The sequence below is a fragment of the Delphinapterus leucas genome, chromosome 5 (genome assembly GCF_059928025.1).
Source record: "Delphinapterus leucas isolate spDelLeu-1000000601 "Yukka" chromosome 5, BTC_Dleu_Yukka2, whole genome shotgun sequence".
In the NCBI taxonomy this organism is placed as follows: domain Eukaryota; kingdom Metazoa; phylum Chordata; class Mammalia; order Artiodactyla; family Monodontidae; genus Delphinapterus; species Delphinapterus leucas.
Window position 1 is genome coordinate 527,613 of NC_143133.1, and position 23,579 is coordinate 551,191.

General features: G+C 66.8%; 2 protein-coding genes across 12 annotated transcripts in view; one reads left to right on the forward strand and one right to left on the reverse strand.

Moving 5' to 3' along the window:
* Nucleotides 1–11,071, forward strand: part of TMEM175 (transmembrane protein 175) — a 26,447-nt gene extending 15,376 nt beyond the window's left edge. For 3 of the 8 annotated variants that reach the window (XM_089911380.1, XM_089911381.1, XM_022554904.3), the window contains 9 exons: nucleotides 124–162; nucleotides 1,777–1,874; nucleotides 2,778–2,829; nucleotides 2,968–3,003; nucleotides 3,667–3,750; nucleotides 4,109–4,273; nucleotides 7,845–7,923; nucleotides 8,062–8,197; nucleotides 9,844–11,071. In XM_089911380.1, coding sequence (XP_089767506.1) covers nucleotides 124–162; nucleotides 1,777–1,874; nucleotides 2,778–2,829; nucleotides 2,968–3,003; nucleotides 3,667–3,750; nucleotides 4,109–4,273; nucleotides 7,845–7,923; nucleotides 8,062–8,197; nucleotides 9,844–10,525 — 1,371 coding nt within the window. In that variant the 3' untranslated portion in view covers nucleotides 10,526–11,071. The other 5 variants (XM_089911383.1, XM_089911382.1, XM_089911385.1 and 2 more) reach the window with 5 other exon arrangements.
* Nucleotides 10,953–23,164, reverse strand: DGKQ (diacylglycerol kinase theta). Of its 4 annotated transcripts, none has more exons than XM_022554901.3 (23): nucleotides 22,740–23,164; nucleotides 20,842–20,921; nucleotides 20,025–20,124; nucleotides 19,524–19,563; nucleotides 19,311–19,436; nucleotides 18,754–18,941; nucleotides 18,605–18,676; nucleotides 18,405–18,505; nucleotides 18,049–18,302; nucleotides 17,873–17,963; nucleotides 17,698–17,752; nucleotides 17,510–17,571; nucleotides 17,065–17,215; nucleotides 16,596–16,634; nucleotides 15,880–15,995; nucleotides 14,365–14,516; nucleotides 14,016–14,164; nucleotides 13,743–13,921; nucleotides 13,360–13,460; nucleotides 13,126–13,272; nucleotides 12,924–13,035; nucleotides 12,690–12,842; nucleotides 10,953–12,385 (listed from the first exon to the last, which is right to left on the reverse strand). In XM_022554901.3, exons 1-23 carry the CDS (start codon nucleotides 23,035–23,037, stop codon nucleotides 12,284–12,286), a joined length of 2,868 nt encoding a protein of 955 aa, XP_022410609.1. In that variant the 5' UTR covers nucleotides 23,038–23,164; the 3' UTR covers nucleotides 10,953–12,283. The 4 variants fall into 4 exon arrangements, with proteins under 4 accessions (XP_022410609.1, XP_022410607.1, XP_022410608.1 ...); XM_022554899.3 differs by having other exon boundaries at nucleotides 18,754–18,958; nucleotides 19,524–19,609; nucleotides 22,740–23,163; XM_022554900.3 differs by having other exon boundaries at nucleotides 18,754–18,907; nucleotides 19,524–19,609; nucleotides 22,740–23,162.
* Nucleotides 23,165–23,579: the final 415 nt, after the last annotated feature.

A 23,579-nucleotide genomic window follows, 5' to 3' on the forward strand; every position in this document is an offset into this window, starting at 1 on the left:
CACTGGGGATGTGGGGAGGAGCCGCCCAGCACTGGCCTGCGCCCCCGGCACGTGACGTCCAGGGAGCAGTCGGTGCCCAGCCCAAGAAGTGTTCCCAGGTTCGTGTTGTGTCTGTTCTCCTAGATCCTGCCTGTGACCCACACGGAGATCTCCCCGGAACAGGTACTTGGGAACAGTCTGCAGTGTCTGGTGTGCGGGCGAGGGTCCAGGAGGCTCAGGCCCTGAGCTCGAGGCCAGGCTCCACTCGGGCGTACCCGGCTGGGAGGGCCAGGCCATCCGCCACGTCCCCCAGCGATGCCATCCAGCCCCGGGGCCCTCGCGCTGAGCCCTGAGCAATGCAGGAGCGCCTGGAGGCTGGTGTGGACTGTGCCGGCAGGCGTCGCGGGGAAGCTCCCTGGGCTCTCTGTCTGTCGCACTGGCGTGCCTCTCAGAGCAGGTGCTTGGGGGCAGAGGGCGGCCGGCCTGCTGGGCGTGGGCCTGCGCCACGAGCAGGGAGGTGAGTGGGAAACGAGGTTTTCGTAAAGCAGAGTTTCCATTGCTAGTCAATTTGGAATATTTCCATTTTATAAGTAAAATGGCCACATGTCGCAGCACCTCAGAAACCGGACGTGATTCCGGGAGACATTCGGAGTTCGCGGGCGTGTGTGTGTGCGAGCATGGCTCTCTGGGCCCCTCACGTCGAGCGGGTGTCACCTCTGGGCTCCAGGATGCGCAGTGCTGGCCCAGGACGTGTGGCCGTGGTCTGGCTGCAGGCCAACCAGCACACTTAGCCTGGACGCTGCCGGGAGTCATCTGCGGGAGGTGATAGCGCTACTGCTCGTAGCGTTTGGATGAGAATTAAACAGAAATGATGGTCGAGCCTGACCTTGGCAACTGGCACCTGGCACGGTGAGCAAAGGGCCCCGTGCGGCTTCCTCTGCTCCGGGGCACCCCCTCCCCAAAGGGGGCCTGGGGGCTGCGCTCCGGCCAAGCTCAGGAAAGCCGTGTGCCCACCGGGGGCCTCGACGCTCTCCTGGCTGTGCCTGCTCCAGAGCCTTCTGGGGACCTCGGTGCCACCAATCTCAGAACAGGGTGGTGGGTGTGCACGTGAGATGCGGGAGGGGATGGGATGCGCGGGCCTGGAGCTCCTTGCCTCTCTGTGGTCGGGGTCGTGACCTCTGTTGACCCACGAGAGGGCTCTGAGCCAGAAGGTTCCGCGGAGGCGGGGAGACCCCTTCACGGAAGGCGCTGAGGATGGTCCTGACATGAAGGAGAAGGTTCATCAAGGCCAGAGGGACCCAGGGATCTGGAAACGGTGCTGCCCATGTGGTCTCAGAGGAGGAGCAGACACGGGCAAGGTTGCATTTGGAGTTTTTGCTGACAAAGCGTAAACCCTCTACCGGCCTGGGGCCCAGCTTCCTGCGCAGCCCGTCACCTGGCGTCCAGACACCGCGGCCCTCTCGCCAGGCCTCGCAGTTGCTTCGGGATCCCTTACCCGGCGACGCCGTGACTTCGTGCGGCCGCACGGCCTGTGGCCACCCTGCCAGGATCCCGGGAGAGGCTCAACGGAGACCTCTCTGCCTCCAGAGCTGGCATTTCTGGGGGCCTGCCATGTTGGGAAGATGGGGGGCCTCCGCAGGGGCCTCAGGGACAGCCCGGGACTGAGGCTGAGCCTTGGTGGGGGGAGGCGAGGGCTCCCAGGTACTTCTCCGGCCCCCCAGGGCCTGGCGCCCGGGGGCGGGGCCGCCGGCTGCCGTGGGTGAATCTGCGTCTGATGGTGACGCTCTTCTGTTCCAGGAGTTTGACAAGAGTGTCCAGAAACTTCTAGCGACGAGGATCGCTGTGTACCTGATGACCTTCCTCATCGTGACCGTGGCCTGGGCGGCACACACGAGGTACGGGCAGGCTGGGGCCTGTTTCTGGGCTGGCAGCCACATCTCTGTGGCTGGCTGGGTGTGTGCCCAGCAGGTGTGGCCTCGCCCTGGCCGAGGGTCAGGGTGGCAGTGGGGGTGCACTCAGCGCTGATGAGCTGTCCTCGGGGTGGATGACGGCCCCGCCCTCTGGGGCTGAGTCATGAGGGGTCACGTTAGTGGGCTGCCCCTCCCCTCCCCTCCCCCGGCGCCCCCTGCCGGGTCAGGCCTCTGCTTTCTCCTCTGCACACGGCAGCAACAGGGCTTACACCCCAGGCCCGGGACGATGAACGGGGTGCCGGGTGCAGCGCTGCTCGGGCTGCCGTGAGCCCGGGCAGGGCAAGGGCAGGGCTGTGGGCTGCCCACCTCTACTGCATTGTGACACACGTGCTGTGCACGGCCCCTCCGTCCTGGTCCCTGGACTCTGGTGAGGAGGCTGGGGCCTCGGGACACACGCTCCAGGGCCCGAGCTCTCGGTTAAGGAGGAAAAGGTTCCTTAGGACCCAAGGGGGACAGGGCCCCAGAGCTGTGGGCATCACCTGAGCCCCCGACGGGGCGCAAGGACCAGGAGGACCCCCGGAGGTGGGTGGGGATTGGCTGGGGTGCTGGCGTCTCGGTTACAGAACGCCCCCCAGCAGTGCAGACCTCCCCAGTGCGGGGAGGAGGCCACATTCTCGTGGGTCAGAACCCTGGGGCGGACCGTGTGGGGGCCGGGGAGGGGCCGGGGCCTTGGGAGCTCTGCCTGCTTCCGGCCTCCGTTTTCAGGCTTCTGCCCACGTCTTTCCGTCTCCGTGTGAGACCGTCTCTGTCGTATGAGTGTCTATTTGATGCCGTTAGAACCACGTTTACTGACAGCATGACTTTTCCTGTTTTCCTTAAATTGTTGAGATTGTTCCAGGTTGTTGGGAAGATAGACGATACGCTTGCCCTGCTTAACCTGGTGAGTTTCTCCTTTGGCTTCTGCCTGTGCTCAGCTCCCCGGTGGGTGCCCCTGGGTGTGCGGGCTGGGACGCGCCCACTCCCAGGGCCCCGCACGCCGCCCTCAGCACCCCTCCCTCCCTCCCTCCCTCCCTCCCAGGCCTGCATGATGAGCATCACCTTCCTGCCGTTCACAGTGAGTCCCAGGGATTTCCGCCCCCTCTTCCACCTGGGGGTCCAGCCTGCCCTCCTGCACAGGAGGGCTCTGACCCTAAGGTGCTCCCTTCTCAGAAGCTCTCAGACCACTGGGAGGCCCGGGGCCTGGACCACGGGGTTGCAGAGAGGAGAGAAGTTTCCTGGGGAAGGGCCGACCCTGGGTTTCCAGGCTGGACGGAGTGGGGAGGCTTCCAGGGCCCCAGGCGGAGCTGTCAGGGGCAGAGACCAGCCTGGCCTCCAGGGGCGCAGTGAGGGGTGCCCTCTCCGTGCTCCCTGAGGCTCTCGGCTCCTGCCTGAACCCCGGAGCCCACGGCCTCCTGGCCGACCTGGGCTCGTCCCCAGCACGTGACCCCTCCGTCTCCTCACCCTGCAGCTCCCTCTGGTTCTGACAGAGAGCGGGGCTCTGGGTACGTAGCACATTGCGGAGAACTGGGGTCTGGGGAGTCTATGAATCTGATAAGCGCGCAGCTTTAAAGGCTTCCAGCACTGGGTGGGATGGCTCTGGTGAGAGGGACGCCTCCAGGGCTCGGGCCGCTCCCACCCAAGACGGCTCTGCTGCCGAGCGGCGGAGCCCAGCTGATGCACGGGGCTCACGGGCCCTGGGGCCCCGCGGTCCTGATTCTGGGGTTTTTTCTGGCTGCAGTTTTCCTTGATGGTGGCCTTCCCCGAGGTGCCTTTGGGCATCCTCCTGTTTTGTGTGTGTGTGATGGCCGTCGGGGCCATGCAGGTAGGACACCGGCGCCCCGCCCCCACACCCCGTCCTCGTGGAGCAGGAGATGTAGCGCGTGCGGGGCTGCCCGTGGCGGGAGCCGTGCAGACGCCACCTGCCACGCAGCGCCTGCCACAGGGCACCCGCATGGGCCGCGGCAGGACAAAGCCAGAGACGCTCGGGGCCTGGGCTTCCTGTGCTGACAGGGAGAGAGAGTGAAACGGGGCCGCCGGCACCCTCAGGCGGGGCTCTGTGAGACCCACACCCGACCCCCAGCGCAGAGCGAGGGCTCCCGTCCACTCTGCGCCCCCAGAACATCCTGCAGCGAGCCCCACCCGAGACCCCGCTCGCACCCTGCAGCCTGCCTCTCCCGCAGGCGCTGATCGTGGTCTACGCCTTCCACCGCCCCCACCTGCTGAGCCCCCAGATCGAGCGCTCGGCCCACCGGGCCCTCTACCGGCAGCACATCCTGGGCATCGTTCTCCGGGGCCCGGCGCTGTGCTTGGCTGCGGCCGGCTTCTCCCTCTTCTTCTACCCAGTGGTGAGTCAGGATGGGGGCGCCGGGGGGTTGTGCGGGGGGCCCACCGGGGGGCTGCTCTGCGGGGAGGAGCCCGCGTGGGCAAACACGGCGCACACCCTGTAGGCCCGGGAGGCCGCGTGCCTTCTAAAGACATGCGTGCATAGGAACATGAGCCGCCAGAAGAGAGAGAAAGTGGAGAAAGAAACTCCAGAGCAGGAGAGACTGGAGTGGAGAAGAGGGAGGTGCAGGCGTGGATGGAGCTGGGCGAGGGCTGGGCAGACGCACCCCCAGCGTCCAGGGAGAGACGGCGGCCGCGCGGGCAGAGCCGTGCGGGACTCCGTCCACGGCGCCCTCGAGCCTGCAGGTCGGGCTTTTCTTTTTTAAATTTACTTATTTATTTATTTACTTCTTTTTAGTGGAGTATAGTTGCTTTACACTGTCGTGTTAGTTTCTGCTGTGCAGCAAAGTGAATCAGCTCTACGTACACATACATCTCCTCTGTTTTGGATTTCCTTCCCATTTAGGTCATCGCAGAGCACTGAGTAGGGTTCCCTGTAGGTTCTCATTAGTTCCGTTTTATACGCGGTAGCAATAGTGTATACGGAGGGTCCGTCCTGGCCGAGCTGCCGGCGCTGAGCCCACGGCTGACTTGACGAGCATATTGGTCTGGTGCAGCTTCCATCATCCGGGAAGGGGAAGGGAAACTCTAGCGAGCCGCCGTCCCAGAGCTGGTTGTAGAAGCTGGACGCACAGCTGCTGCCTTTAACTGAGCTCTAGTGAAGTAAAGTGAATCTCTACACCCAGAGCATAATAAGACGTGTGAAAACATGAACGGTTAACGTTACTTTAAACATCTAGTAAGTGTTTTAAGAGAATTCCAAGTTTAAAACAAACAGGATGGCAAGGCCTGCAGAGCCGCACCCTGGAGGATGGGGCTGGAGGCTGGGATCCAGTGTCCAGGCGCCCCAGGTCAGGCCACGGGTGGGTAAAGGGGAGGGTGGACGCTGGCGTGTGAGGTGGGGCCGGGCCTCGGGCTTCTACTCGGTCCCCTCGCCGTACAGTGGCTGCGCCTCTTGGGTGGGCCCCGCTCCTCTCGGGCGGGAGGGATGCTGCGGGGGCCCTCGGGGTCAGGCGGGGTGTCGCAGGGTGGGGCTGGCGATGGGGAGGCACGGAGAGACAGCAGGGCAGGACTGAGGGGCCCACTGTGTCCGGGCTTCCGGTGGGACAGCCCCTCCTGGCTCTGGGGACAAGGTCAGGGGCTGAGGGGCGGTGAGGGTCGTCGCGTGGAGGACGGAGGGCACAGCTGGGATGTGGTACGTGTGGCCTGGGTCAGGAGAAGCAGGCAGAGCTGAGGCCCACGGGGGCCGTGCCCACTGGTCGGGCCTGGACACTGGCCCCGGGAAGCCCTGGGGCAGGCAGACAGGGCCCCGCGCGCTGCCGGGGACCGCGATGAGCCTGCGCAGTGGCCACACCCTCATGGGACGACAGTGGTGGGAGGCAGGCGCTGGGCCGCCACACTGGGGAGAGGAGGGTCCTCGGTGGCGCTGGGGGGTCTGCGGCCTCGGAGGGAGCGGTCGGTCGTTTCTCTGTGCTGCGTTTTTTGCCCCTTCCTCTCCATCCCTCCCGCTCCTTCCCCACAGTGGGGGTCTGACCCCTCGTCCCCTGTGAGACGAGGCATGTCAGAGCCTCCTGGCCCCCAGGCCCACCCCCTGCAGCCTCCCCATGAGCCCACGGCCATCCTTCCAGGCGTCCTCACCAGCCCCTTCCCTCACGTGGGACGCTGTGCGGGGTCCACCTTCCAGGGCCAGCCACTGCTTACTGCCCTGGCCCAGGCCGTCCTGACCTCCCTCTGGACCACCTTCCTCCACTGGTGGCACTCGGGGCCCAGGGCCTCCCATGCCAGCTTCCTGTGCCGGCTGCTCCCAGGACTCGCGCTCCTCCAGACCTGGGCAGGTCCCCACGGCCATTTAGGTCGCTCCCCGCCCCGGGACTCGTGCTCCTCCAGACCTTGGCAGGTCCCCACGGCCATTTAGATCTCCCCCCGCCCCGGGACTCGGGCTCCTCCAGACCTGGGCAGGTCCCCACGGCCATTTAGATCTCCCCCCGCCCCAGGACTCAGGCTCCCCCTCGAGCTGTTCTGTTCCCTCCTACCCCGCAGCGCACGTGCACACACAGAACACACGCCGATCCTGCGTGGCCACCGTCGCCCCCCGGGGCCTCTGCACTCACCTGCCAGGCACCTGGGACACTCCGCCCCCTCGGTGTGTGTGTGTTGAGTGACGTGTATGGTGTGGCCTTCTGACGTGTGGAGACTGGAGGTCGTAAGCAGAGCTGTGATGCCGGCCGCCCCCCGTCTGTCCCCGAGGTGCCCGTCGTCTCCTGAGTCCCCTCACCAGGCCAGGTGCCAGGTGACCTTGAAGCATGACTGTGAAGGACGGGGTGGAAGCCCTTCGCTGAGATGGGCCACCGGCCGAGGCGACAGGGCTGGGCGAGGAGCCTTCTGCGGCCACCTCGGGCCCGGGAGCACGCCTGGCCCGCCAGCCTCCGTTTAAAATAACTGGGTGTCCGCGTAGCAAAAAATTGACCACTGTGACCATTTTATCTGCGGCGTGCAGCTCGGCGGCATTGACTGCCGACGTCACCGTGCATCACCTCCCTCTGGTTCTGGGACTTTTCATTCCCCCGAGACAGAAACCCTGAGCCCATGAGCAGCCACTCCCTGTCTCCTCACCCTCAGTCCCGGGAAACTGCGAGTCTACTTTCTGTCTGTAGGGGTTTGCTTATTCTGGTTCCTTCATATAAGTGGAATTATGAAATAGGGGGCTTCTACGTCTGGCTTCTTTCACTCGGCATGTTTTCAAGGTGCATCCACGTCGCCGGTGTCAGGATTCCCTTCCTTTTCATTAGCCGGTAGTACCCCACTGTGTGGATGGGCCCCATCACCCACCCACGGACACTCGGTGGCTGCTGTGAGCATGGGTGTGCCCAGAAGTGGACTTGCCAGGTCCTGTGGCGATTCCGTTTAGTTTCTGAGGAACCTCCCGACAGTTCTCCAGCAGCTGCGCCATTTACGTTCCCACCGACGGCACACAGGGCTCCAGCCCCACCCCACCCCAGCACGGCTGCTCCCTGTTCCCACTGGGAGCGTCCTGAGGCGTGCGCTGCTCTCCTCGTGGTTGTGACTGGCGTTTCCCCGAGTGTTAGTGGTGCTGAGCGCCTCCCCACACGTGTCGGGGCCGCGTCTCTTCTTCGGAGAAATGTCAGTGCAAGTCCATGGCCCATTTCTCAGTTGGGTTATTTGTCTCTCCGTCATGGAGCTGTCGGGGTTCCTTATGAAACCTGGATAGTAACCCTTACCAGGCGTGTGGTCTGCAAACATCTCCTGTTCTGTGCAGTGTCTCTTCAGCCCCCGGTAACGTTCTTCTATGCACAGAAGGTTTCTGTCTTGATGACGGATGATTCACCTGTTTCGTCTCCTGTTGCTCGAGCTGCAATCCCTTCCGGGCGGGCAGCTTTGGGGTGGGATTCCTGGCTGGGCCCCTCGGTGGAGGCACCACGTGCCCTGACGTGCCCTGTGCCCTGTCTCGTGCAGTCGTACCTGCTGATGGCGACAGTCATCTTCCTGCCCTACGTCAGCAAGGTCGCCGGCTGGTGCAGAGCCAGGCTTGTGGGTAGGTGCCAGGCGGGGTTGGAGTGTGGGGTGCTGGGGCTGCCGCCGGGGCGCGCAGAACACGGGCCGGGCAGGCGGCGTCCCTGCGGGGCCTCCTAGCTGGCCCGAGGCCCTGAGGGCTTGGCTGCCCCTCCCACAGGCCCCAGGGAGCCCCCGGCTCACAGCCTGGAGATCTTCACCTTTGATCTGCACGAGCCGCTCAGCAAGGAACGGGTGGAGGCCTTCAGCGACGGGGTCTACGCCATTGTGGCCACGCTGCTCATCCTGGACATCTGGTGAGGACCCGCTGGGCCAAGACTCCTCCACCAGCCCCACAGAGGCTCCGAGGTCTCCCGGCCCACCCTCCCTGAGGGGCTCCCGCCTGAGAAGGGCCCAGTCCTCGTCCTTCCCAGAGCTGCACACGCAGGGCGGGCGGCCCCGGCTCCCTGCGCCCCTCTCCTGCTCCGAGCCCGCCTCTTCCCTTCCCTCCTGCGCTTCTGCTCGGCCAGGCAGCCTCTGCGGTCTGTCACAGTTCCAACCTTAGCTGTTGTCATTTTATTTCTGTTTTATCTGCTGCTTTTTCAAGTCTTCCGTCTTTTCTTTAAAGCCTTTTATTCCTTGGTCGTACTTCAGCACGTTCTTATTTTGTTAACGTTAAAATGCTCTGATTTTATGTTCTGTAACTGATCACCTAAGGTCTTTTTTTTCTTAATATAAATTTATTTATTTATTTATTTATTTATTTATGGCTGCGTTGGGTCTTCGTTGCTGCGCACGGGCTTTCTCTAGTTGCGGCGAGCGGGGGCCACTCTTCGTTGTGCTGCACGGGCTTCTCATTGCAGTGGCTTCTCTTGTTGCGGAGCACGGGCTCCAGGCGCGCAGGCTTCAGTAGTTGCGGCACGTGGGCTCAGTAGTTGTGGCTCGCGGGCTCTAGAGCACAGGTTCAGTAGTGTGGCACACGGGCTTAGTTGCTCCGTGGCATGTGGGATCTTCCCAGACCAGGGCTCAAACCCGTGTCCCCTGCACTGGCAGGCGGATTCCTAACCACTGCGCCACCAGGGAAGCCCCTCACCTAAGGTCTTGATGCTCCTAAATTTCTCTTAGTAGCTTTTTCCTACTGTAATTTGTGAATTTTTAAAAATTGGGAGCAAATGTCCATTGGTACCAATCTCTGAGACCTAGACCTAAGGTTCTGGGGTGATCTGGCTTTGCTTCTGCCCTGCAGCCAGGCCATGCTGGCTTGGGTCCCCTGCTGGGTGGTAGCAAGGAGCCAGCTGTGGCTGGGAACCCCGGGGGTGGGGGGGGAGGTCAGGGTTCTTTCCTCCACCCAGAGCCACAGCCCCGAGGACCCAGGTGGGGATCCCCAGGAAGCCCCCAGGCTCTGTCTCCTGCCCCCAGCCCCACCAGCACACGTGCAGCTGCCATCGTAGGCACAGAGGTGTGTCTGGGCTGCGTGGCTGCAGGGCGGCAGCCCCATGACCTCAGTGGGGAGAAGCCTGGGCCAGATGTGCCTTAGAATCGCTCCTTAAAGTTCTGCCCAGGAACCTGAGGACCTCGGAGGCAAGGCCCTTCAGGTCTGTGGGACCGCTCCCGAAGTGGACGGGCCGCTGCAGGATGGTGGGCAGGCCTCAGGAGCACCCACCCGTGGGCGCCAGAGGGGCTGCGGGCTCAGGGCCCCGTGCCGCTCACCAACCCAGGGTCCGGCGGGCAGGGCTGCGGTCAGCCAAGGAAACACAGGCTGCAGTTGAACTTGAACTTCAGGCGAACGGCGCTGTGTGAACACAGGTGCGCGCAGTCTCAGTGTACGCCGTCCGTTCATCTGAAGTTCAAGTGTGCGGGGGGCCGGCAGCCCGCGCAGGGGCTGGGGCGGGGTGGGGGCAGGCAGCCCGGGACGGACGCCCAAGGTGGCGCCGCCGCAGATGCCGTGTATCTCACCCCTCAGTGAGGACAACGTCCCAGACTCCGAGGACGTGAAGGCCAAGTTCCACGGCAGCCTAGTGGCGGCGCTGGGCGCGTCCGGGCCGCACTTCCTGGCCTACTTCGGCTCCTTCGCCACGGTGGGCCTGCTCTGGTTCGCCCACCACTCGCTCTTCCTGCACATCCGCAAGGCCACGCAGCCCATGGGCCTGCTCAACACGCTCTCGCTGGCCTTCGTGGGCGGGCTGCCCCTGGCCTACCAGCAGACGTCGGCCTTCGCGAGGCGGCCCCACGACGAGCTGGAGAGCGTGCGAGTCAGCTGCGCCATCATCTTCTTCGCCAGCATCTTCCAGTTCGCCATCTGGACCACGGCGCTGCTGCAGGAGGGGGAGACGCTGCAGCCCTCGGTGCGGTTCGGGGGCCAGGAGCACGCGTTCATGTTCGCCAAGCTCACGCTCTACCCCGGTGCCAGCCTGCTGGCCTTCGCCTGCACCTGCGTGCTCAGCAGTTTCAGCACGGCCATCTTCCACGCCATGCAGATCGCCGTGCCCTTCACCTTCCTCCTGTTGCGGCTTCTGGTGCGCCTGGCGCTGGCCGGCCTGCGGGGCCTGCGGGGCCTGCGGGGCCCGGCCCGGCCCACACACACCCGGCCGGTGCCTGGGGCCACGGACGACGCGCAGTCCCCACTCCTCCCTGCTCCCTGCTAGTGCGGCCCCGGTCCCCTGCCTGAGGTCCAAGTGTCCGGCTGGTGGCCCGGCCTCGGGTTTTGATTTCCTTGTAAAGTTTCATGCTCTACCTCATCCCCTCAGACTGTCTTCCACTGTTGCAGACAAGAGTCTCGCAGGAGCGTCACTGTGTCCCACGTGCCTGTTGTCTGCCTCGACCGAGTGGAGATGAGCCGCGGGGGGGCCGCAGGCAGCGGGTGGTTCCGGGGCAGCTGGGGCCGCAGCCCCGTGGTGGGTGTGGGTGTGCGATGTGGCCTGGGTCCTCAACAGGCAGCACGTCCTGCAACTCAGCCCACGTCCCGTGGGCAGAGGGCCCTGGCAGCTGCTGGGCTATCCAACCGGCCCCCACATCCCAGACCTCCTCCCCCAACACACTGGCCTCAGGCACAGACGCAGGAGACGGCAGCAGGACAGGACGCCCAGACTGTATTTGTCCCAGATATAAATTACGGTCACCTTTAGGTGATAAGTTACAAATGGGGGGGGGGGGCGGTGCAGAGCCCACACAGCCCCTCCGGGCACACAGACTCACTCACGCACGCACAGAGGACACGTTCACCTGAACCAAAATTTACAAGACGGTCCACATTGACCAACGGGGCCCGCAAAGCAAAAGCTGATGCCGCCCCCGGGGACGCCGACCTGGGGGACACACAGCAGCTACCAGAGGCGCGTGGCGAGGACGGGCCGCCACCCACGGCTGCTCCGATGCACGTGTCTGGACAGTTTTGGCACGAGCGTGGCGGGTACAGGGCTGGGCAGGCCACGTCCGAGGTTGGGGCCGAATGTCAGGGTAAGGCCACCACCCAGGGTGTGAGGGCCCAGTGGCAAGACAGCGCCAAAGGCAAAGAGACCAGGCGATCAGGAGAGGGGCTTGTGGACCCTTCTCTGGGGCTTTGGGGGCTCCCAGGCAGCTGGGGTCGGGCTCTTCTGGGGACCAGGTCGGGACTCTGGGCTGGCTAGACTCTGGGGCTCTGTGGTAGGGGCTCTGCGAGTGGCCCACCAGACAGCCACGTTTGCATCCTGTTTCGCCAAGTCTCCGCGTGAAGAAGCACGGAGATCATGCGAGTCCCGTCTGCCCAGCAGCGGGCACGGCACCCGTGTGCTGTCGGCAAATGGGAGGCCGAGCGCCGCGATGGTCATGTGCCGCGTCGGCCCTGCTGATTAAAGCCGCTCCCGCTGCACGCCCTCCGCGCTTCCTTTGGGCCCCCAGCCAGGCTCCTGCTACCTCCTGGGCACCACCTGGCCTCCTCGGGGCCCTCCCATCCCAGGCCTGTCACTCCGGGGCCACCAGCCAGGTTCCGACTGGGCCGGCCAGACACCACCCGGGCCTGGAGAGGCATGTCCCCCAGGACAGCCCTCGGTGGAGAGGTGAGGCCAAAGAGCTAGTGGCCAGGGTGTCCCGTGTCTGTGCTGGGCAACCCCAGGGTCCAGAGAGCCAGTTGCCCTGTAGGAGCATCCAGGGGGACAGCCCAAGGGGCATGAGGTGAGGTACCGCACTGCCTGGCTGAAGGGGTCAGAGGTGGCAGAGGGACCTGGGGAGGAGTGTGTGCCCTCCAGGACAGTGGCCCGGGCCCCAGAGAGCCCCGTGCCCACCCATCACTGGGACGAAGGCCAGAGAAGTGCCCACTACCCACCCAGCAGTTGTGTGTGGCACGGGGACGGGACAAGAGGGAAACACCCAAGGGCAGGGCTGTGGGCGAGTATATCCACCAGCGAGCGCTGCTCCAGGACCCGCCTCTACTTGGAGTCCCCCTCAGGGGCAGGCGCCCCATCTGCTCGCACATCCTTGGGGGTCCCCGCCTTCCTGGGCTTCTGCTTGGCCTTCCTGAGCATGTGGACCTGTCCCGAGACAGGCAAGGTCTGAGGGCTGTGCAATACTGCAGGCCACCTGGTGCCGGGTCCTAGGACGGCCGCTGCCCCCTCAGCCCATCTTACAGAAGGGGAAAGAGTGGAGCGTGGTGTGACCGCGGCTTGTGGGGAGGGGCTCCCTAGGGGCTGGCCGGCCTCATCCAGCCTCACGACCTCCCCGCGTCAGGGAAGAACCAGCCGCAGCAGGACCGCCGGGTGCCCAGGCCATGCCGGCCACTCTGCGCAGCCGAGGCCTGCGGGCAGCGATCCCCCTGCCCAGCCTGCGCCTGCGTACCTTCGGGCCTGCGGCCGAGATGATCATGTGCCCGGGAGCCTGGACCCAGGGCTCACCGTCCACCTGCACAGGTGCGGCCTTGAGGAGGGTGACACGGAAGTAGGACCCCTGGGCGATGCGGATGCCGGAGCGCAGCCCACCCTGGACCTGACCCTGGTGGGGGAGAGGGGGAGCCATGCTCAGAGGGCCGCAGCACCACGGCCCGGCCCCCCGGTCCCCCGCCCCCGCGCTCACCATGTGCACGACGCCCGTCACCCCCACCACCTCCAGCAGCCCGTCGTCCATGCGTGGCTTCTCGAATCTCGAGTCACTTTCGGAGCCCCACAGGTCGGCCCCCGAGCCCCAGCTGCACCAAGAAGGAGAGGCACAGAGGTCAGAGGGAGGCCGGAGGGAGGCCGGGGGGGGGCCGGAGCCCGGGCGCCCCGCGTGCGGGCACCTGGGGATGTTGATGAAGATGAGCCCCTCGATGCTGGGCAGCTGCACCTCCTGCCGCCCCGCCTGCAGCCGCAGGGCCCTGTGCAGGCCGCGGGAGCGGTTCATCTTCTGCAGCCCAGCCCGCACGTACACGCCCTTGTTGTGGAACCTGGCGGGGGACCTACAGTCACGGGCGAGCCCCCAGGAAGTACACGGTCGCCAGGGCAGCCCTGCACCCACCCCTGCCCTGCGGCACCTGCTCGTGAACTTGCCGGGCTCTTCCTCTCGTGCCTGGTGGAAGTCCAGGCTTAGCTCTGCGTCGATGCCAATCCCACAGTAGTTACTCATGTGCACGATCTGAGAACGAGATGCGTTGTCCCTTGGCCCCGGTCGGCCCCCACCATGTGCTCCCCGCTGCCCCTGCGGTGGGTCCGGCCTCCTGTCACAGAGCTGCTCTGTCCGGTGACTGCCCCACGCTCAGGTTCTGAGCCGGCCATCCCCAGGCCCGGCACCCGTGTCCACGAGGGGACAGCGCTGGCGCCAACGCCAAGGCGTGGCTGGGACAAGGACGAACGCCTGGACAGACGTGGTAGAGAGACGCCAGCCGGGTGCCACACCCCCGCCTGGGCACACCGGTACCTTGGGGGGCTCTGCGTCTGCCGCGCTGTCCTCCCCACTGCCGGCCTCATGAGCGTCCAGGAGGATGGTCCAGCGGTCCACGAGCACGGCGTCCGCCTCGTCCACCGACACCAGCACGGAGAACGGGTCCTCTCCACTGTAGCCCGCCCCCCAGCGGAGGACCCGGCCAAGGTCATTCCCTGGACAGCGGCAAGACACACGCTGACTCTCCACACCCACCCCTCGCCCCGCCAAGCCCGGGGCCCCATCCCCCAACGTGCCAGCTGACCCCACCTGTGCCCAGGGGCAGGATGGCCACGGCAGGCTCTGGGCAAGCCAGGCGGTGCCGCATCTCCTCCAGGGCGGCAAGCACCCAGCCCACGGTGCCGTCCCCACCACACACCAGCACCCGGAAGCAGGGCACCTGGGAGAACACGTGGAACCTGGCGGCAGGGAGACAGGACGTGTCCCGGCACTGGCCACGGCCGCGAACAAGCAGGGACAGGAGGTCACCCCCGGGGCAGAAGCGGCCGCAGCTCATCCCCACCCAGGGTGCCCTCGAGGGTTCCGACCCACCGAACCCCAACCTGTTCCTGCTGGCCGGGGGGCGGGCATGGGCAGGTACCCCTTCCGGCAGGCTCACCCGGGCAGCGGCCCCCCGTTGGTCAGCTCAAAGACCTGGTGGGGGTTGAGCAGCTTCCGGAAACTGCAGAGCAGTTCGCGGCCCTTGAGGCCTCCGCTTCTGGGGTTCACAAACACCAGCAGGGGGCGGCAGTGTGGGGGCAACTTCAGGTGCTGACGGATGGGACTGCGTTAGGGCGGGCTGGCCGGACCCCCAGAGACAGAGCCGGGCCTACCCCAGCACGCGGCCTGGCAGTGGCGGCCCCTGCCCCTCAGCCCACCTGCCTGAGCCAGTCTGGGGCCGGCCCCTCCAGAGGAAGGCCACGCGGCCACCCCACCTCACCACTGCCTGCTCGGGCTGCATCCCACAACAGAAGGGGCGCCCACAGACCCCTGGGCGGTGGGGCGGGACGACACTGGCCAGCCTGGAGTTCTGAGCACATCGGCCACGCCACAGCTGCCACGCCACGTGTCCTCAGGCCATGCCCGTCACCAGACCCACGTGGCCCAGGAGCCTAGGCTGGAAGCCCACGCAGGACCCCGCCTGCCCCTCTCAGAGCCAGCCCACTGCCAGGCCCCCGCCCACCCACACGGCAGTCAGGAGGGGCAGCCCGGCTCGCAGGGCGGCCCCAGGCCTCCCCTGGGCCACGGGACAAAGCCCGCCCCCAAACACAATGGCAGAAACAGTGCCCGCGAGAGTGGGCAGGGAGCAGGGGTCCCCACGTGGTGAGGACGGGGGCTGCTGGGTGACAGGAGACAAACAGGCGCAGACACAGCGGGCAGCGGCCGCACACGGGCTCGGCCGTGGCTCAAGGCCGAGGACACACTGGGGTGACGTGTGAGCCACCGGGCCGAGCTGCCTGCGGTCACCACTTACCTGCTCAGCCCAGGGCAGGCAGCTGCCGGGAGAGAGAAAGTGCGTGTCGGCATCACCCACCCGTCTCTGCCCGTGGAGCTGGCGGAGGGGGACCCTGACCTGCAGTGGCCGCCTCCTTGTCTGGATGGTAGGACAGGGCAGCAGAAACCTGCAGACGTGGCTCACCCAGTCACAGACCCTGAACTCGTTCTGCTCTAATCCTGCTCGGCCTGAACTGGGGTCCGGTCACCTCGGGGGGTCCTTGGGGGCCAGCAGGGCCAAGGACCAGAAGCTACTACTAGGGCACACAGTGCAGGGCGGGGTCTGGGGCACTGCTGGGGCTTTGGGACAGCCTCCAGGGTCAGGGAGCATCACCTACTGGCCAGAGGAGGCCCAGGGTGCGAGCAGGGCTGCAGAGGCCTCCAGGGCAGGAAAAGCGGGGCCAGGGCCCACGACCCTGCGAGGGCCGCACACACAGTCACAAACACAGGCCAGCCCTGAAGAGGCGGCCGCTGCAGTGCCAGTCACGTGGCGTGCCGGCCTCTCTCCATCGGACCTCGGCCCCCTCCCTCGGAGTGAGTCAGCCGTGCACACAGACTCGGACTTTGCTCCAACTGACCAGGTATTAGACAAACTGGCCATGGAAGCTATGGCCCCAGGCCCCGCCCCAGCGCCACTCACCAGCACATCCGGGAGCACCAGGGCGGTCAGCGGCCGGCCGTGCACAGCCGTGTCCCTGACCAGCATGTACAGCCGCTCGGCCTCCGCAAAGCAGGCCACGTCCAGCACCACGGCACCTGTGGCAGGTGGGCCGTGAGCTCGGTTACTTGTCCTGCCGCCACCCACACGGAGTCTGGGCTGGGGCCTCGCCTCCTCCCGCGGCCGAATGGCCCCAGTTCTGGCCACGGCCCACCTCAGGCCAGCCCGTCCCAAGGCGTCCCCGCAGTGCGTGACTCCCTCCCCCGGGGGAAGCCTCCAAGGACAGCCGGGCCCAGAGACAGGAGATGCTGGCTGGCCAGAGCAAGGCCACCTGGAGGCAGGGTGGAGCAGACCCGCACCCCCCCCCCAGGACCCGCGAGAGGCATGGAGAATGTTGGTAACTGCTATGGACCCACAGAGGGGAGACAGGCCTCACGGTACTGTTTTCCCACTGGGGAGATCTGAAGTTTCCCGCCATGAAAGGTAGAACCCATGAGCACGAGAGGTTGTGGAGAAAACATTCTCTGTGTCTCAGTCACGTTTTAGCAAAAGCATCACAGCCGCGAGCCAGGAAATGAAACACCACCGTTTCCCCGGCCCACGGGTCCCAAACAAGGTGAAGCAAGAGGGCAAGGCTGCTCTAGCTACTCCAGGGAGTGACCTCGGACCCAACCTGACCACAAGCCGTGGGGGCTCACCTTGTGCGGAGTAGACGTGGCTCACGGACACCAGGCCAGCTGCAAAGACGGGGGGGTGGGGGCGGGGTGGCACGCTGTGGTCAGACGCCAGGGACCTGCCCCCCAGGCCCCTGACCCAGGGCCGCCACCCCAGGCAGTCCCACCCGGCCCCCCAAGCCAGGAATAAGTTCACACCACCCAACAGCGCAGCTCTCCCAGGAAGTGCCCCCCCACTCCAGGCACAGGGCACCCCCCCCAGGGCCCACAGCAGGAAACCTCCTCAGAGGAGGTGATGGGGCCTGGGCCCCAGAGGTGAGGACGGAGACCCTCTGGGCCAGGAACCAGCTCGGGAAAGGCTCAGCCAGTGCTTGGGGGGAGCGGGGCAGCAGGGGGATGCAGCCTCTGCCCAGCAGCCCGCACACCCGCTCTCAGGACTCCCGCCCTGCCCCCCACCTGGCCAAGCGCCCCGGACCGGCCCAGGCAGTCGCACCTTTGCTGGCCACAGCCTCGTCCAGCAGACTGCTATACTCCTGGGGGGACCGGCCAGGGGGCAGGCCACCCACGAACAGAGAGACGCGTGGGGCCACCACTCTGCTCTCAGCCACATAGAACCGCGTCTGGCTCATCTGCCGCAGGGACGTCTGCGGGGAGGGGGGAACGCCGAGCAGAGCAGTAGGGGACGGGCCTCCCCACCCCCCGTCCACCAAGGGGGCCGAAGGGAAGACACCCCAGGCTGAAGGCCGCCAAGATGGGAAAGGAGAGGAGAGAAAGGACACACGGGGAACTTGCGAAGGGGAGGCACTGCTGGCCGAGACGCTTAGCTGCCCGCCAGCGTGGCCTTGTGTCCTAAGGGGAGACAGACTCCCTCTCTACAAGGTAGAAGCCACGGCCAAAGGCCAGCCGTTCCCCAGGGGCCAGTGTCCACACTCACTGACCTGCCGGATCTCACGAAGCCGGTCGAGCAAGGGCTCCTCGTCCGCCAGCACCGTGCGCTGGACTGCAAAGTTGAGAGACGGCACTATTAGCCCCAGGCCCCGTGGCCACCTCCAAAAGCACCTGCCCTGGGCCCCCGGCGCCTGGGGGCAGGACTGGTCAGGGCTTTGACGACAGGCTGCCCGCTCACCTTGCCTGCTGCCCATGAGTACCTCCACCAGCTGGAAGCTCTTCAGCCCCTCGGCCTGTTGGGGTGGAGTTCAGGGCATCAGGCCTGCACCAGCCCTAACGCCCCCCCCACCTCCCGCCTCCCGAAGACCCACACGGGGCCACCACGCCAGGCAGGGCGGGCCCAGCACACATACCTGGCGTCCAAGCAGCGGGAGGACCTCCAGCACCACAGTCCGGGCAGTGCTCTGCGGAGTCACACGCAGGGACACGTAGGCCACACCCACCCTGCAGGGGACAAGCTCAGGAGCTGGGGTCGTACAGCCCCCACCCCCCCTCCCTCCACAGACCCTACCGGGGACCTGGGTCTCACTTGAGCCAGGCAGGGTAGATCTTCAGGACCTCCTGGGTGCGGGGCAGAGCGCGAATGATCCAGGCCTCGGGAACGCGAGTGATGCTGGGAGCGTCTCGGGCCCCTGGGCCTCTACTGCCCTCCTCCTCGGTGGTCCCACCGCTCCAGGCCTTTCCCGAGGCCCCGGTGTTGCCAGCCAGAGCGGGTGCAGGGAGCGCCTGCAGCTGGAAGCCCTGAGGGTCCTCCGTGATGTAGTAGGCCCGCAGCGCCACCTCCTTGGAGGGGGGTGGGGGTGGGCGTGAGCGGAGCCAGGCCACGCTGGGTCCCCGCAGCCCCCCAGGGACGGGCCTGCAAGGCGGCTGCGGGGTCCCTCTTACCAGCACCTCCTGACTCTTGGCCAGGCGGGGGACGGTGATGGCACGAAAGTGGTTTCGCTGCACTGCGTCGTTGCCATCAAAGATCTTCAGAGTCTGCTTGCCTGGGCCACAGGGAAGTGGGTGCAAATCCGTGGAACGAGGCACGGGATGGGGGAACGGGGCATGGGATGCGGGGCTGGGCACAGCTAAGGGGCACTTACTGGACTCTAGTGCCATCACCTCTCTCCCTGGGCCGGCGGGGGCGCTTCCGTCCACGCTGTCTTCTCCCTCCCCTGTGGGACGGTCACAGTTGGCCTCAGTCGAGGCCCGGCCCCCACCCCAGACGCCCGCTCCCCGCCGCCCTGCTCACCGGGCTCAGGGGCCGTGCTCTCGGAAATCCGAAAGCAGTGCATCTTGCTGAAGTTGCGGGACAGCAGGCGCACGCACGCCGGCGGCAGGACCATGGTGCGCAGGCGCCCGAAAGTGCACTCGGGGGCGAGAGCCGCGGAGCAGACCGAGTGGGCCTGGGGGAGAGGGCGCGGGCTCGAGCCTGGGGTCCTGGTACAGGAGAGGGCCTGGGTCCAGGCCGGCCCTCAGTGATTTCCCGGGGGGCCACATTGAGCTCCCACGCAACCCCCAACCTCAGTCTCCCCTGCACAACCGAACCCCCACCCCAAAGGCCAGAAAACACCCCGATCCAAACGAGCTGTCCCCAGGACCCCCGCCCCCCAACCTGCTTTGCCACTGGACGATGCAGCCCGCCCCACTGGTCTTGGCCGCGACATCCATCCCGCCCCGCCCCCAGGACCCCGCCCCCGCCTCACGCGCACCCGCGCCTCTCCCGCCCCGCCCCCAGGACCCCCGCCCCCGCCCCACGCGCACCCGCGCCTCTCCCGCCCCGCCCCCAGGGCCTCCGCCCCGCCCCACCTGGACGCCGCACCACTCGCAGCGCACGCCGGCCAGCACGTCGGACGAGCAGCAAGTCTTCCGGCAGACCTCGCAGCGCGCGCCCGAAGGCAGGTTTCCCTCGCGCCAGTGGTGGAGGTGCGTGTCCTGCGGGAGGGCTGTCAGCAGGCTCGGCGGAGCCTCCCCGACCTCCCCGGCCCTCCGGCCCTCCGGACCCCGGCCCAGCGCACTCACGTGGTCCCGGTGCCCGTCCTGGTGGCACTGGCGGCAGTCGCTGCAGGCGAAGGGCACACAGTCGGGGTGAACGTGCAGCTCACACACTGGGGGGCGGGCAGGGTTAGGGGCCTGTCGCCGCTGCCCACCGACCCTGCCAGACCCCTTCTCGCCGGCCTCTCTGCTCCCGTCTGGGGCCGCCCCTCCCCTGACCGCACATTCTTTAACCTTTTGGGGTCCGACGTGCGAGACAGGAGCAGTCCCCCCTCCCTCGGCGGGATGGGGACCAGCTTCTCCGCTCCTCTCCCCTCCGGGCCCACCTCAACACGGAGCCTGCGCCCCTGCGGTCCCCTGCACCCGCCTCCCCGCCTCCCGGCGCGGGCAGCTCCAGAATCCCCGAACCCCACCCTAGAGCTACCGCCTGACCGCAGGGAGGGCTGGGCGCCCCTGGGCAGCAGAGGCCAGGTCCCTGGTGAGGAGGGAGTTAGACCCCAGAGGAGCCAGGCAGGCTCCTGACGGTACCTTCGCAGCGAACCCCGGGCGCCTCCAGGCCCTTTCGGCACACGGCGCAGAACCTGCGCTTGTAGAGCCCCCGGGGGCCGAAGCAGTGGGCCACGGGGACCTGGAAGGAGCAGAGCTCGGCCTCAGCCTGGGCCCTAAGGCCTGGCAACCGGGTCCCCAAGCCCCACTTCCTCTCTGTCCCAGGGAGCTCCCATCACCAGCCCTGGCCACCTGCCTGACCGCCATACACCCCTCAGTCCTCCCGAGCACGATTAACAGGATGCTGTGTGTGCCTCTCAGCCCCTCGGTGCTCCCAGGGGTCCTGCCGGGGACTGCCCTGCATGCTGACCTCCCCATTCCCTGTGCACGACCAACTCAGGGCTGCCTGGGCCGTGATCTCAGACAACCCCCACTGCAGCTCAGGCCCCGGCTGGTCCTGCCCAGGCCTGATCCAGCTGCACAGGTGCTGGCCACTCCCCCAGGCCTATTCCCCTCCGTGATACACTTCAGGCCACCCGGATAAAGTACAGGTGGGGGAGGCCCACCAACAGGCAGGAGGAGCAGTGCTGGGTATCAGGGACCCTGGAGAAGACAGGGTCAGAACCATCGGGAAGTGACGCCCAGCTGCTGCCCCGGGAGGGGCTCACAGGCAGGGATGCAGTCTGCAGCTCAGGGACCCAGACCAGCACAAGGGAACACTCCCACCCCAGCCCCCCAGTGCTTGGGCCACTGCCCACCCCATCCGACATGCTGGCCTGACTGCCCACCACAAAAGCTGGCCTCCCTGACCCTCTGCACACTCCCCCCGAAGGTGCAGTAGCCCATGCTCCATACGCACGCGGACCAGGCTGGGTGCCACGCTCGCACACGGGGTCTTCACGTGCTTCAGGCACTTCTCGTGGGACATGAAGTTGCAGACTATGGGAATGAGAGCCCCGTGAGTTGGCCCCCGTCCTGCCCGGGAATCAAAAGACCCCAGGTCTTGGCACGCGGGAGGGAGGCCGCAGCCAGGGGGACCGCCAAGGGCCGTGTGGTAGGGTACCAGCATTCTGTGACGGGGCAGATGGCCCATCACAGTGGGCCCACCCTCCCAAAACTTCCTGACCCCAACCCTAGTCATAGGGGTAGGGAGAGGGCATGGAGACAACCTGATCCTCTGTCCCACCCCAGAGGGCCCAGAGCGGGGAGCGGGGCCTGGTGGCTCTGACCGTCCTGGATGACGGTGTGTTCTGGTGTCCCGAGAGTCCCCCGTCCAGCGCCCTATACACACACGCACACACAGGCCCAGTTCTTTCAAGTCTCTGCTGGGGGTGGGTGGGCAGGCGGGCACTTGGCCAGCTCCTGCACCTCTACCTACCCCCTACACCAGCTTCACCAGGGACACCCTTCCCTCACTCCCCACAACTGCATACACCCCTAATTACCCCTCCCACGCACGATGTGCCTGCCCAGACCACAGCCAGTCTGTGATAGACCAGGATCCCCCCAGCCCCCCGAGGCAGGCAGGGCGGCTGGCCCAATGAGGGCTGCACCTGCCCCGGCCCAGGGAGTACAGCCCAGAGGCTCCAACAGTGGTGAGCTATGCTCGCAAGGCCCACAGGGGCAGCAAGGGGGCACCCTACCCATCCTGGGGACGCATGGGGCCGGGTGAGGCACCCAGCCTGGCTCGGCTGCGGGCAGGCGGCACCCAGCTTCCTCCTCTGGCCCATGCACATAGTCCCTGCTCCCCCCACATGCTGGGTGCTCCCTGGCAGGAGAAGGGGCTCTTCCTCCCATGCCCTTGTCAGGCCCCTCTGCTTGCTGAGGTCACCGGCTCCTTCTCCAGAGTTGGGGAGAAGGTCCGCACAGCTGCCCAGTGAAGGCCTCCACATCACCCCCATTTCCCTTCCATGGGCTTCTTCGCCCCTCAGACCTAGTGCCCACCTTCAGGAGGCCATACCCGCGAGGGGGACCTGCCACTTGCCCTGGCATTAGGCATCCTGTGTGAGGCGCCCAGTCTCCTCTGCAGGCTCCAGCCTGAATGCTCCCTCTGTCCCCAGAGCCAAAGGCCCGTCTCCCTGAGCAGGGCAGAGGCTCCCCGCCCCGTCCCCTGCGGAAGCGAGCAGGATTAGAAGAGCCGACCCTGGCAGCACACGTGTCAGCTGCCCAGGAGCCAGAGGAGGGAGGGCCTCCTCACCCCGCCAGGCCGGCTTGGCGGCGGCGTGTGAGCCCTGTTGGGGCATGTCACACTCGGGGTGGCAGGCCTGGCCCAGCTAGCTCTCTGGGAGTCTGAGCCTGCGCAACGCCAGCACTCAGGCCCTGTGGGCAGCAGTGTGCACCCAGGAGAGAATGGGCCAACACCAGCCCAGGGGAGCCAGTGGCCCAGGCCAGCCCCGCCTGGCCGCACTGCTGCCCCTGCACCTGCTCAGGGCTGGCTGGCCTCATCCGCACTCACTGCACCCGCCCTGCGCTGCCGCGACGTTCTTTCCGCACTGGGTCCCAAGCCAGGTGAGGGCGCCTAGGGAGCAGATCTTTCCACCGGCCTGGGGGAGGGGCCGCGGCCACCGGACGCCCCCAGACGCCCGCAGGAGCTGGCCCTCATCACCTCCACGGGGAGGTCTGGGCCTGGCACACTCCTGCCCCGAGGGGCAAGGGGCTCTATCCTGGGGAGGCCATTGCTGGAAGTGCAGAGGTCAGAGGTGAGGTGCCCGTTCTGGCCCAGGTACTGGGATCTGCGATGGGGTCGCGGGCGCTCACCGTCACACAGGATGCCGGCCAGCCCCCAGATGAAATCGGAGCAGAGGTGGCAGAAGGTGGGCTTGGTGAGCGTCACCTTCCTGAAGCTGTGACCCGGCGCGGCGGGGCTCAGGGGCCTAGCGCCCGCCTGCTCCGGCCCCGACCCCGGCCCGGACCCCGGCCCCGACCCCGGCCCGGACCCCGGCCCCGACGGCGAGCGGCTTCCGGCGACCAGCTCCGGGCTGGAGGTCGGGCTGCCCTGGCGCGGGGAGCCGCCGCCAAGCCAGGCGCGGGCCCCGGGCTCGGCCGCCGCCGCCATCCCCGGCCAGGGCGGCCCGAGCCCCAGTGGAGGACGACTGCGGGGTCAGCACTGCGGGTAAGAGGGGCAGCCGTCCCCAGCCGTGCCCCGCGGTCCTCGCCGTGCTTCCGACTGCGCCTGCCGTCACTGCGCAGGCGCGCACCCGCGGGGCGGGGTCTGGGGCGGGGTCCCGGCCCTTGGGCGGGGGCGGGGTGGGGCCTGCGGGATGGGGGCGGGGCACGAGCGGGGCGGGCCTGCGGAGCAGTGGGTGGGCCGAGGTCCGAGCTCCGCGGCCTTCCGGGCAGGTGGGTGGGTCTGGTGGCCCGACGAGGTCCGGTGGCCAGACGAGACAGGCACACGACCTGCAGACACCGACGCGAGGTGTTTGCACCTGCGGCGCCCGGGCACGCGCCTGCGCAGACGGACGCCTCCCACGCGGCACCGGGATCCCGCTCGCGGCTGCTCAGGGCGACCCGGCAAACGTGCGGCACTGCCCCAGGTCCCCAGAGTGGGGTCTGGAGTCCAGGCCCTGCCCTAGGGGGCCCCCGTCTGGAGTCAGAGGG

What these genes read in the sequence shown, in the direction of transcription:
- DGKQ (XM_022554899.3), bottom strand. Translation starts at nt 23,037, where the DNA reads ATGGCGGCGGCGGCCGAGCCCGGGGCCCGCGCCTGGCTTGGCGGCGGC. An exon ending in AGGACGGGCACCGGGACCAC is followed by an intron (nt 19,437 to 19,523) that starts GTGAGTGCGCTG and finishes GCCCTCCCGCAG; the next exon opens with GACACGCACCTCCACCACTG. An exon ending in GCGAGTGGTGCGGCGTCCAG is followed by an intron (nt 18,959 to 19,310) that starts GTGGGGCGGGGC and finishes GCCTGGACCCAG; the next exon opens with GCCCTCTCCTGTACCAGGAC.